Source organism: Zea mays, chromosome 6 (genome assembly GCF_902167145.1).
Source record: "Zea mays cultivar B73 chromosome 6, Zm-B73-REFERENCE-NAM-5.0, whole genome shotgun sequence".
Classification (NCBI taxonomy): domain Eukaryota; kingdom Viridiplantae; phylum Streptophyta; class Magnoliopsida; order Poales; family Poaceae; genus Zea; species Zea mays.
In genome coordinates, this window is record NC_050101.1 from 167657617 (window position 1) to 167670020 (window position 12404).

The following is a 12404-nucleotide window of genomic DNA, read 5'->3' on the forward strand; positions in this document are numbered from 1 at the left end:
CTCGTCTGTTCCATACAATCCTTACACGCGTTGCATTCAGATAGGCTAGTCCACTGCCTAGTTTAATTGGGGCGATGACACAGGGTCCCGAAAATTTTGCCCCCAAAATTGGGTTTTCTGAAAATAAATAATATAAGTCAATAAATATTGTTTGATGTTTTACAAAATAAACTACAAAAACTTGACTTTGAAGTGGATAATATGAGAGGGCAGGAATATGATAATAGATCAAAGGTAAAAGGATCAAATATAAAAGGGTCTATTTTAGACTACTTCTATCCCTATATATTGTAGGTCATAGGACCTACTTTTATGTTTTGCACCAGGGCAAAAAAGACTCAGAGACGACCCTACATCGAGAAACCCTAGCTCATTCATCTCCTCTTTTCTTCCAACATCATTCGAAGCCCAAGCTTGCGCTCGCATCACCACCATTGATGTTGTCGTGCCTCGTCCCGACACTAGCACCTTTGTGGGCCTTCTCGCTAGCGCCGCATATAAGCAAGTCGTGTGCGACTCTGTCGAGGGGTTCCACCTAGGTGTTTCTTTCGATGGCAAGCGCACACACATTAAGGACGACGAGTGACATGCCGACTCTGGGTCTAGCGAGAGCAACAGTGGACCAGTCTTAGGGTCCACACCATGCTCTGCCAGATCCACTCGTGCACGGCGGATCGTGAGCCATGTGACGAGTCGGGTCACGATGCGTCTGGCATGGCGACCCATGGTTGCACATGCGTCTCATGACCATCACACTCGTCAGACAGGACTACAACGTCCACGCGCGATGGCTCATTATGCCACATGTGGCCGTCAATAGGAACTTGGTAGGTCTCTTCTCATCTTAGGGTTAGGGTTATGGGATGGTAATTTTGGGAATTTTCTAATTTGGCTTTCTAATCATGCAATTTCCCTCCTAATTGCTTATGCATGCTTAGTTTCATGAATTAGCCTCTAATTGCTCTTAAGTTGGACTAATTTCGTGAAAACAGTGAAACCCTAGACCTACTCCACAATTCAATCCTTAATCTAACCTTAATTTCTTAACTTTAATCATCATGATTTGGCCTAAACATACACTGATCTACTTAAATTAGGCGCATATTTTTCTCACTAGGGTCATGGAATTTTAGATAGCTCAAGAATTTGAACTAAAACTTGAACTTGTTAAGGAAAAACTTAAACTTAAATATCAAATCGTGCATGATGCTTGCATGAATCTAATATACTGAGGCTAATTTCACATAAAACAAGCATCTAACACATCATTATCCACTATCTGGCACAAACCAATCAAAACCAACATGATCAGGGGCTCATCCTTAAGACTTAGGTGCTGGTGATGGATCTAGATAGACTAAGATGGCTATGATACCAAATATTAGTTAAAAATAGGATTAACATAATGAGTGATTACCTACAAGATCTCTTAGTCTATTACAGGATCAGTAGATCACGTATATAACTTAATCTTATACGGAATTGGGTAGGAAAATTGTATACGACACTTATAACGATCTCTCTGGTTGGTGTAGTGGTAGCAGAGGTGATGGAGTTCACCAATTCAAGAGCACAAGCTCTGAATCGACGCTTCAGTGGCTTGGGGGCGTAGCGCGTCCCTCTGGGCGCCACCGGCATTGGCTTGGATGCGGAGCACATGCATCTGACCTCTCCAGCGCTTCTTAGTGATCGATAAGGATTGGTGGATGCACTGACTCATTCAGAGAATAAATCCTCTCTTAGTTTATATAGAGCGTCGTGGAGCCAGGGTCATGTCCGAGTTTCCTTAGGTTTGTCGCCCGATCAAGGCAAGTCTTGGATGCTATAATGTTGTTTACTTATGCATTTCAATATGTTTACTTTGTGTTTTTTTCCGTATCTCTGCATTCCCTTTGTTGATCGAAATCACCCAAGGAAAGTCCTAACATTGGTCACGCCATCTACCATGCAAAAGCTTGTAGCTGTACCATTGCCCACCACCATGGACCTACCCCTCAATTAGATATTTGTAACTTTCAACGAATCATTCCACACGAGGAGTTATTATTATTCTTTTTGAGTTGTGTAATACTATCTCCGTTCTCAAATATTTATCATTCGATAGTGTATTTTTGAATTAAAGTGTGACAAATAAAAATGAACGGAGGGTACCACCCTTATTTATTTTTTGTGCATTTTTTTTTGCCAAATTCTATTTCCAGTTTCGATTTTCCACCCCCAATTACAAAATAGGCTGATATTCATTTTCTCTTAAATTCTTGATCTCTAAACCTTATTTTCCTTTGGTTTAGTGATAAAGGTCTTGTTTAGCCGTTTAGGGGAGCTCCGCTCTTTAATACTTCAGCTCTATTCCTTGATTTTCTGGTAGAGTGATTCTATCTTAGTCCTAGAGTGAAGAGCTGATGAGAATTAATTCTCTGTTATCCTCAATAAAATATAACAATGAGCTTGGTGAAGTAGAGTTTTTTCTTCTAGCTTTTAGTGTAAATGAAGAATTGATGCTCTCCCGTCGTCTGAATCAGTTGACATTTTGAGCGTTTGGAGTGCTTATCTTCGAAGTTTAACAGCTTCGGTTAAAGAAAAGGCCAGCTAGCTAGCTGTTAGAGCCTGTCCTGCGCATGAACTGGGTGCATGTATATATAATTCATTCCCGGGAAGCGTCTTGAAATTTCGCTGCCAATTCTGTGCATCGTTCCAACTTCCAAGGTGTGTGTGAAGAAAAGAACTTGCTAACAAGTTTCAAGCTCTTCATTATTTTTTCTTTTTTAGCCACGAACGCATACCTCGTGCAGTCACATGAAAATTTACTTGCATCACATTTTTTTCCCACCCCTGCCGTAGTTCATATCCTATCAGAAATTTCAAACGTTTGACGTTTACCACTACTTCGGTGGGAGAGGGGGGATTTTTTTGGACTTTATATATTGTCAGTTGTCACACAAGTGGGGGCCTTTCAATAGTTTTGCTGGTTTATATTCCTTCCGCTTCCGGCCTTTCAATGCAGCGAGCGCACGCAGCGCGGGAGAAGGCGAAGCGCGAGAGCAGAGGCGCAACGCGGCGCCGGCATGGACTCGGGCAGCAAGAGCTGGAGCATCGATAGCTACCTCAACGAGCACTTCGACATCCCCGCCAAGAACCCGCCCAGCGAGGCCCGCCTCCGCTGGCGCCGCGCCGTCGGCCTCGTCGTCCGCAACCGCCGCCGCCGCTTCCGCATGTTCTCAGGCCTCCACGCCCTCGACGACGCCCAGCGCCGCAACATCCTGGTACGTACCTCCCTCTGGGCCGGCACCGGCGCAGCTGTACAGCCGTACAGGCCGTAGAATTGGAATCCTTCTCCGCGTCGCTTTCGTTGAATTGCGCCGTTCAAAACAGTGAATGCGCATTACGGGCTTGCGAAATTGCTAGGAAACTTCCTCGGTCCGGATCAGCCTTGAGCCGTGGTACGTTATGTGGACGAGCACGCTCACCTCTGGCAGGCCATTGCTTTGCCTTTGTACTCGAGATCCATATCGCTACTCAGGAGCTTGATCGTTTTTCATCGACTCATCGACTTCATTTCCTTCAGCACCACTCTCAAAAAAGGCCTCGTAACCCTCTTTACAACACTACCACATCATCAAGAGTGTCATAAAACTAAGAATGAAACAGTATCTCTAAATGCAAAAATTCACTTCATTATTTGGTAGACTAACCTACCAATTAAATGCTACAACTGAATGAACAATAGAAATTAGTAAAATATGTGAAGATGAAACAAATCACTCTTAATGAAGGTTTCACACGGTTTCTAAGGCATTGGAAACGTGTTGACATGGTTTTATCCCCATAAAACTAATTTTATCTCACAAAACTCATTCATCTTAAATGTATGGCATGTCATCTAAAACACTGATATGATACACTATTAAATGTGCATTTGAGAATAGCCTAAAGACAAGTGGTCGTGCCAGCAGCCACGTTTTTGCTTGGCGAGCAAGCTGGCTATGCCGCCACATGGCACGCGAGGAGGCACTAGTGCCACGCCAGCCATACCTCGAGCAAGCAAGTCATCAGTGTCGAAGAGATGGTTAAGGCTGCGCTTCCAGGTCCATGAACTCCTTCCCGCTGGCCCTACTTCGCCATCACGGGTAAGCCCAATCCATGAGCTCTAGCTGTCCACCCTTCCGTTTCGAATCACGGCGGCATCCCGATGACCTCGTCATCGCCGGTGGTGTCGACCATTATGGAGACCAAGAAGGTCTTGCCTCAGGGACCAAAGGATTTAGATCCTCTGCAGTCAGTCGACTGTAGAGGCTATTAGGTGGATCTAGCGAGTGGATCTACATATGGTCACAGATGTCCTCTGCAGTGCAGAGGATCCGAGTCTACGCCGAAGATGGAGCAGGAGGAGGGGAATTTGGTGTAGGCGCGGTGGTAGTGGATGAGATGACTGGGAGGTTGGGAGCTTTGATGATTACGACATACATGAACGTGGTACATACTATATACGGTCATGTGGGGCGTGCTAAATGGGTCGATGTTAGACACGATAGGACCCGTAGTACTTCGATACGACATTGACACGATATATATAGTGCATGTGCTGGTACGGGGTCCAAGGTCGTCACCCCCGACATGAGCACGACACAATTAAGTTGTTGGCACGATTATACACGACTTAGGCGAACTGGCGGTCCATAAATGTGATTGTGATGTATGTGTCTATGTGATTGTGAATTGTTATTGTTTTAAATATAATAAACCCGTCCTATAATGGTTTCAATGTTCATATTTTAAAATTATATATGTAATCTTAAAGATGTTCTAGATCTTTTTGAGCTCTTAAAGTGAAATAGTACTTAGGTTGGCACAAACACTACTAGGTCCTAGTGTCATATTATAATGGTGGTATGGCACGATTAAGCATTATAGTGTCGTGTCTGGGCCGATGTTAGGTACTAGTGCTAACACACACAACACGACACGATTATTAACAATATCTAATAGTATCGTGCCTAATAGTATCATGCTTTATAGTGTCAAGTGGCAAAGGAATCGGTATGCCTTAGTATGTCAGCTGCCATACCTCAACTTTCAAAACCTTTGTATCTTTCGTTCTAATGATGAAGGTGTATGTGGCGGGTGGTTGCACTCCGACCTTTGCATCTACAGGTTGTGGGTTTGATTCCCACAATGTTGCAATATTTGCTCACTTTTTCTCATTTTTCTATTAGCTACTAGGTAAATTGCCCTACCTTGTTTTCCTTTTGCCCTCCGCCGCTTATAGTGTCAATGCCAATGTCGGCCGTGTGGTCTGTTTGGCCATCTACAGTGCAGAGTATAGAGGTCTGTTTGGCCATCTACAGTGCAGAGTATAGGGCATCAGCGACAGACTGTTGGGCTTGACATAAGGGAGGGAGGGAGTGACGGTCTAGCGGGTGGCGCGAACGCATGGTGCTGGCGGACGAATGTGCATAAGGGAGGTACAATATAGATAGAAGCTAACACTAAAACAATATGATTTCAGTTTCAATATAAAATAGGAGTTCAAGATGTTAGGTGCCTTCCTCGTTGCATCTTCGATCACGGGCTTCCCTCATGGCCAAACTCGATAATTTCATCATCTTGATTTCTACGTGGTTGTCATGATGCAAACATGAGAAAAATGGGTGATAGGGTGAGCACGATGTATACACCATGTGGAACATCTGGAAGGAGAGAAATCGGAGGATATTTGAAAACAGCGGCCTTATCCCTATCCAATTAGCCTTGAGGATTAAAGAGAATGTGTTCACTTTCAAGAGAGCTATGTTCTCCAGCAACAGGGCTGCTGCAGTGGTTTAGCTGCTTTGTGCGGGTCTGTTGGAAGCCTTCCTCACATGGTGTTTGATTGTCTGTATTGTCTCGGTCTTTGGACTTGTACAGTGTGTTTTCTGAACTCTCTCATTTTAATGATTAGGCAGAGCTTCTGCTATTTATTTCAAAAAAAAGATAGGGTGAGCACGATGTATGGAATGCAATTACTGATCATGACCTAATATCATTAAGTTATCATAATATTTTTGCAATTACTGATCGTGAACTATTTGAATACAAGATCCAGCATAAAAACATACAGTCAAAGTCTAATAGTAATTCATGACTCTTATTTTCTAAAGTTTTTTTTTGGAAAACGTTATATATGTAGGGATGAGTACAAAATATGTTTCCTTGTCTAAGAGATATTTGCGTTTTTTTTTTGAAGAATGATATTTGCGTTTGTTACCAGGGAAAAGTTCAGGTTGTAATTAATGTGCACAAGGCAGCGCTGCATTTTATGGACGGTGTGGATTCATCAACTGATACTGTCTGGCTTTCTTCTCTTACTATCATCACCCTGTTGCATTTAACCTTGATCACAAAATCACACAGGTATAAGACGATACCACCTATCTCCTGAGCTTATCGAAGAAGGATTTTGTATCAGTCCAGATGAACTGGCAGCAATTACTGGAATCCGTGAAGACTCTACGATCCTCAAGTCACATGGTGGAATCAGTGGAATATCTAGGAAAATCAAGGCATCATTGGATGATGGCATCAAGGAAACTGAAATAGCAACCAGACAGAAGCTGTATGGCAGCAACAAGCACACCGAGAAACCTCCTAGAAGCTTCTGGACGTTTGTCTGGGATGCGTTGCATGACCTGACGTTGATTATTCTAATCGTTTGTGCCGTTGTTTCTCTAATGGTTGGCCTTGCCACTGAGGGATGGCCGAAGGGCATCTATGACGGCCTTGGCATAATAACCAGCATTTTGTTGGTGGTGCTGGTCACAGCATCCAGTGATTACAAACAGTCACGGAAGTTCATGGAGCTGGACTACGAGAAAAAGAAGATATACGCCCTTGTCACTAGAGATAGGAAAACCAAAAGGGTACTGATTCATGATCTGGTTGTGGGTGACATCTTGCATCTTTCAGTAGGCGATGTGGTTCCTGCAGATGGCCTGTTCATCTCTGGCTACTGCCTAGTCATAGATGAATCTAGCTTATCAGGCGAGAGCGAACCAGTTGATGTTTCTGAAGAAAAGCCTTTCGTTCATGCTGGAAGTAAGGTGGTAGATGGGACTGCCAAGATGCTTGTGACTGCTGTTGGTATGCGTACTGAATGGGGCAAAGTCATGGATACTCTGAGTGCTGATGGAGTGGATGAAACCCCTTTACAAGTTAAGCTCAATGGTGTGGCCACGATCATTGGACAGATCGGGCTGGCGTTTGCTATCCTCACATTTCTAGTGCTCCTAGTGAGGTTCCTGGTGGACAAAGGAATGCATGTTGGGTTGTCAAATTGGTCAGCAAATGATGCGCTGACAATAGTGAACTACTTTGCTATTGCAGTGACAATCATCGTTGTCGCAGTGCCCGAGGGTCTACCACTGGCTGTGACTCTTAGCCTCGCGTTTGCCATGCAGAAGTTGATGAATGACAAAGCGCTAGTGAGACATCTCGCTGCGTGTGAGACCATGGGTTCAGCAAGTTGTATTTGCACTGATAAGACTGGAACTTTGACGACTAACCACATGATCGTTGACAAGGTTTGGATGGGCGATGTATCCAAGTCTGTCAACAGTGATACAAATATGAACGAGCTGAAGGATGCTACTGCAGAAAGTGCTGTGGACTTACTTGTTCAGGGAATATTTGTGAACACTGCTGCTGAGATCGTGAAGGGAGATGATGGCAGAAGATCTATCTTAGGCACACCAACTGAAGCAGCGTTGTTGGAGTTTGGCTTGGGCTTGCAAGGAGATCTATACGGTGAGTACAATAAGATGGCAAGAGTCAAAATAGAGCCCTTCAACTCAGTTAAGAAAAAGATGTCTGTGGTAATACAGTTACCTAATGGAGGCCTCCGGTCCTTCTGCAAAGGTGCATCAGAACTTATTCTAGGGCAGTGTGACAGCTTCCTCAACAGTGAAGGAAATTTAGCACCACTGTCAGAAATGCAAAAGCAGAATGTCTTAGATATAATAAACTCGTTTGGATCTGAGGCGTTAAGAACGCTCTGTATCGCGTTTAAGGATCTGGGTGAAATTCCTGACGACCAAACAATACCAGAGGATGGTTACACACTAATAGCGCTTTTTGGCATAAAGGATCCAGTCCGTCCCGGTGTGAGGGATGCAGTGATGACCTGCATGGCTGCTGGAATTAAAGTTACAATGGTGACTGGAGACAACATCAATACTGCTAAAGCCATTGCCAAGGAATGTGGGATATTAACCGAGGATGGAATCGCAATAGAAGGAAGAGAGCTTCACGATAAGAGCATGGATGAACTGAAGGAGATCCTGCCTAAAATTCAGGTTTAGTTCAAATTTCGTTTGATGTTTGTTTTACTAATTGATTTTGGTGATCCACTTCTCAAGCAATGCCCAAACCTATTTCGTGAGTTTAGGTAATGGCCCGGTCCTTGCCGATGGACAAATATAAACTGGTGACAAGCCTAAAAAGTATGTATCAAGAGGTGGTGGCAGTTACTGGTGATGGAACCAATGATGCCCCAGCATTGAGTGAGTCAGACATAGGTCTGGCCATGGGAATTGCCGGCACTGAGGTATGTCTTCGAGTTTCTATGCCTGCCTTGCGTACTCCCTCTGATTCCAAAGGATTCATCATGGAAAAATACTTTCATAGCATATAGCTTTGAGTAATTCAAATAATATACTTTACAAAAGTTGCAAGTCAAAGACTCGCATCGGAGTCTGTGTCAATCTCCTAAACGATTTATATTTGGAATCAGAGGGAGTATCATGCATGTTTCCTGAATTAGTACTGTCTGCATTACTTTTTTACAGGCATAGTCCCTAAATAAATCCCAGGATTGTATTGTTGTGCTTCATTCTGTCAATGCTCACTTTCCTAGTATAGGTGCTACAGAGACAAGAGCTTTTCTTTGCATGTGTCTGCTACTTCCCTTAGAGCTTGTTTGGACGCACATGTATCCACTTCAATCTATGTGGATTGGAGTGGTTTGGTGTGGATTTTAAACTAAATTTCACATCAAACCACTCTAACCCATAAGGATCGAGGTGAATCCTGAAAGACCACTTTAGGGCTTGTTCGTTTCACCGTTAATCCATTTGGATTGGGTGGTATTGAGTCAGTTTAAATCCATAACAAGTCAAAATCCATCCAAATCCATTCCAATACACTTCAATCCACATGGAACTGGAATAACCGAACAAGCCCTTAGCTGAGATTGTATTTGTTATTCCATTCAACTAGGCTTTTCTTTATGATACAAATTGTTAGTGTAGATTTATGATGCAAATGTTTGGCTGGATGCAGGTCGCAAAAGAAAATGCCGATGTTATAATAATGGATGATAATTTCAGTACCATTGTAAATGTTGCTAGATGGGGTCGTGCGGTTTACTTGAACATTCAGAAGTTTGTGCAGTTCCAGCTTACAGTTAATATAGTGGCTCTGATAGTGAATTTCATCTCAGCGTGTATCATAGGTGTGCAAATCTAATCATGACCGCTATGAAGTCTTCGTTTTCTGCATGTTTTTTTTGTGGATGGATTCATACATTATCCACTTTGAACTAACATGTAGGTACTGCACCACTTACTGCCGTCCAGTTGCTATGGGTGAACATGATCATGGATACATTAGGAGCCTTGGCCTTAGCGACAGAGCCGCCTAACGATGAAATGATGAATAGACCACCAGTGAGACGGGGGCATGGTTTTATCACTCAGGTCATGTGGAGAAATATTCTTGGGCAGGCTTTATATCAGCTCCTTGTGCTTGGTACTCTCATGTTTAATGGGAAGAGGATCCTTAACATCGAAGGCCCAAATGCTGATAGAACTATCAATACCCTCATATTCAACTCTTTTGTGTTTTGCCAGGTATGACTAGTTCAAGCCACCTTTTCTGATACCTAATGCTTGCAATTTGTGAAGCTTTGACATTGGCTTACTCAGTAGCAGTAAGTAGCAAATTCAACTACTTGATTAGCCCTGCAACTAATTGTCTAATTGAGGGAACTAATGAGCTCAATGTGATATGGATTTGGATCTAGCATGACCTGATGCTGTTTTCCCTTTTTATCAGAAAAAAAAACGATCCAGACAAGTTTGAAAGATTAACAACAACTCAAAGCAATTTTGAACCATCCATAAATGCACATCAGTAATGGGGTGTAGGTTCTAGCGAGAATACATGAAACATTGCGCCTGTTCTAATGACGTAGCTGCGTTTAATTTTCTCATTCTTTCAGGTTTTCAACGAGATAAATAGCAGGGAAATGGAAAAGATCAACGTGTTCAGAGGGATACTGAAAAACTGGGTCTTTATCGGTATATTGACAACAACCATCATATTCCAAGTAATCATAGTAGAGTTTCTTGGAACCTTTGCAAACACCGTACCATTGAGTTGGGAGCTATGGTTGCTCAGCGCTATTCTTGGCTCGGTCAGTTTGGTTATCTCTGTTATCCTCAAGTGCATTCCCGTCGAATCTAGGAAAACGGATATTAAGCCCCATGGCTATGAGTTGATTCCTGAAGCCCCAGAAACAGTTTAGGCCGATTATTCCTGTCCCACATGAATTGGATGAGATTAGAGAAAATTATAAAGGATTTTGATTTATTTGGAATTGAGAGGGAATTAAGTTTGGCTTGTACATAATTTAAATTAAACGACGCTTATTCTAGGATGGCGTATCTATGTCATGTGTGCACACAACACCAAGCTAGTGAGTAGTGATGGTGCCTTTGCGTGCGATATTCTCGTCCAGTCGTCCACAGAGGAGAGAGGCAGACACACGTCTTACGAGCGCTGCACGCTCGGAAGTTGAGCTGCCAAAAACTGCCAAGGAACGACGCGCAGCTCCTGCACTGCAGCACTGGACATATTATATATGTGTGGTTGATTATTTAGTCAGCGTGACACCAAATTCAACCAAGAAACACACGTACGGCCGCTGCACATAACACACGGGCACAAGAGCGCGTGTCCCAGCTGCTAGCTCACCTTGGCTATTTGCAAACGGCGCCGCTTTCCCATGAACCATCTACTACAGATACCGTACTTCTACTATAGTGGCCTTTTTCACCGAACCCCCCATTAAATTTTATCCACGGTTCTAGTGTTGTACAGCGGCTCTTCTTGTTTTTTCACCTCGTCCAAGAGCAACAAGAAGAGAACCGAAAAGGCTCCGCGGTTCCTTGCACTATTGTATCAGCTTTAACTTGGGAACTGAATTACCGCCTTGCGTGCATTGGCATATATACTTGTTCGTTGGTACTAGTTCATTCGCAGCTGTATATATCTAGGCGTGATGAGAATGGCAAGCAAGCTAGCTAGCTTTCACTGGAGAGGTTAAAAATTCGCCGCCAAGAAAATGTTCGCCATCATGCATGCATCAAGGTTGGTACGTAGACAGGGTACGTTGCACCTAATCTCCAGAGGGATCGATTATGTGGCGGTAGTGCATTTGCATGGCATGGTACTTAATTAATTTTAATGCACGCGGAATTGCAGACGGGACGCATGCAGCGCTGGTAGCGACCGGTAGGCCTAGCAGCTATATCCGCGTGTTGACATTTTTGTCTTGCTAAACATCCATAGATTTCTCACTCTCTCTTTTCTTCTTTTTTTTTGTCTGTGGCCTCTGTAGGCTCATAAATCGCACTCATATGTTTCTCAAGTACAGTATAGTACAGTACAGTACAAGCATCTTTCATTTGGTGACCTATAATCTCTTGGTGTTGGACGACTTTGATCCCATTTTACAAATCTGCATGCGTACGTGCAGATATCTTTTCGTCTTGATCGTTAGACGCTAGCTAGTAGCTAGGTTAGATGTGGCTCAGATATTTTTTAACGTATTTCTTCAGTTCAGGGTTTCTTTCTTCTGCCTGCTCCAAAAAAAAATAAAGAAAGGAAGTGTTTTTTTAGATCCATTGCTACGATCCCTTTGCATCAAGGTCCAGGGATACGTACACCAATCAGCTCATTTATTACTGGAGTTGACTCAGTCTTCGACAGGCAAAACAAGATTACCGTACACATACCAGCACACTAAAACAACTTTATACATTGGTTTATTCAAAATATATAGTATGTATATCTCACGTCCATCGTGTACTTAACTGGATACTACTCTAAAAGAGTCCTCTCCATCTATTGTGGTCGGTGAAATATACCGTGTGTTTGGTTTCCTGTCTCCGCCGAGCTCTTGCACCCGCGGATTCCTAAAGCATCTTTTGTTTGTTTTCCTGCATAACGTAACCAGGCTCCGCACATGCAAAAATGGTTTCTCAGCCAGGCTCGTCAGATACGCGCGCCAGGAGCGTAGCTGGTGGAGCAGGCCGCTGCATACATCTTTGGTCTGGCACGTATTCGTAGAGCACTTTTTATTTTGTTTT

At 43.3% G+C, this 12404-nt stretch overlaps 1 protein-coding gene across 3 annotated transcripts; it reads left to right on the forward strand.

The window, feature by feature from the left end:
* Positions 1-2938: 2938 nt before the first annotated feature.
* On the forward strand, positions 2939-10719 carry LOC103630548 (probable calcium-transporting ATPase 6, plasma membrane-type). 3 transcript variants are annotated; one of them, XM_008651597.4, is made up of 7 exons: positions 2939-3263; positions 6248-6302; positions 6391-8327; positions 8420-8578; positions 9313-9484; positions 9583-9881; positions 10253-10719. In XM_008651597.4, exons 1-7 carry the CDS (start codon positions 3066-3068, stop codon positions 10556-10558), a joined length of 3126 nt encoding a protein of 1041 aa, XP_008649819.1. In that variant the 5' UTR covers positions 2939-3065; the 3' UTR covers positions 10559-10719. The 3 variants fall into 3 exon arrangements, with proteins under 3 accessions (XP_008649819.1, XP_008649820.1, XP_008649821.1); XM_008651598.1 differs by having other exon boundaries at positions 3179-4127; positions 6224-6302; XM_008651599.1 differs by having other exon boundaries at positions 3179-4127.
* The last annotated feature ends 1685 nt before the right edge of the window (positions 10720-12404 follow it).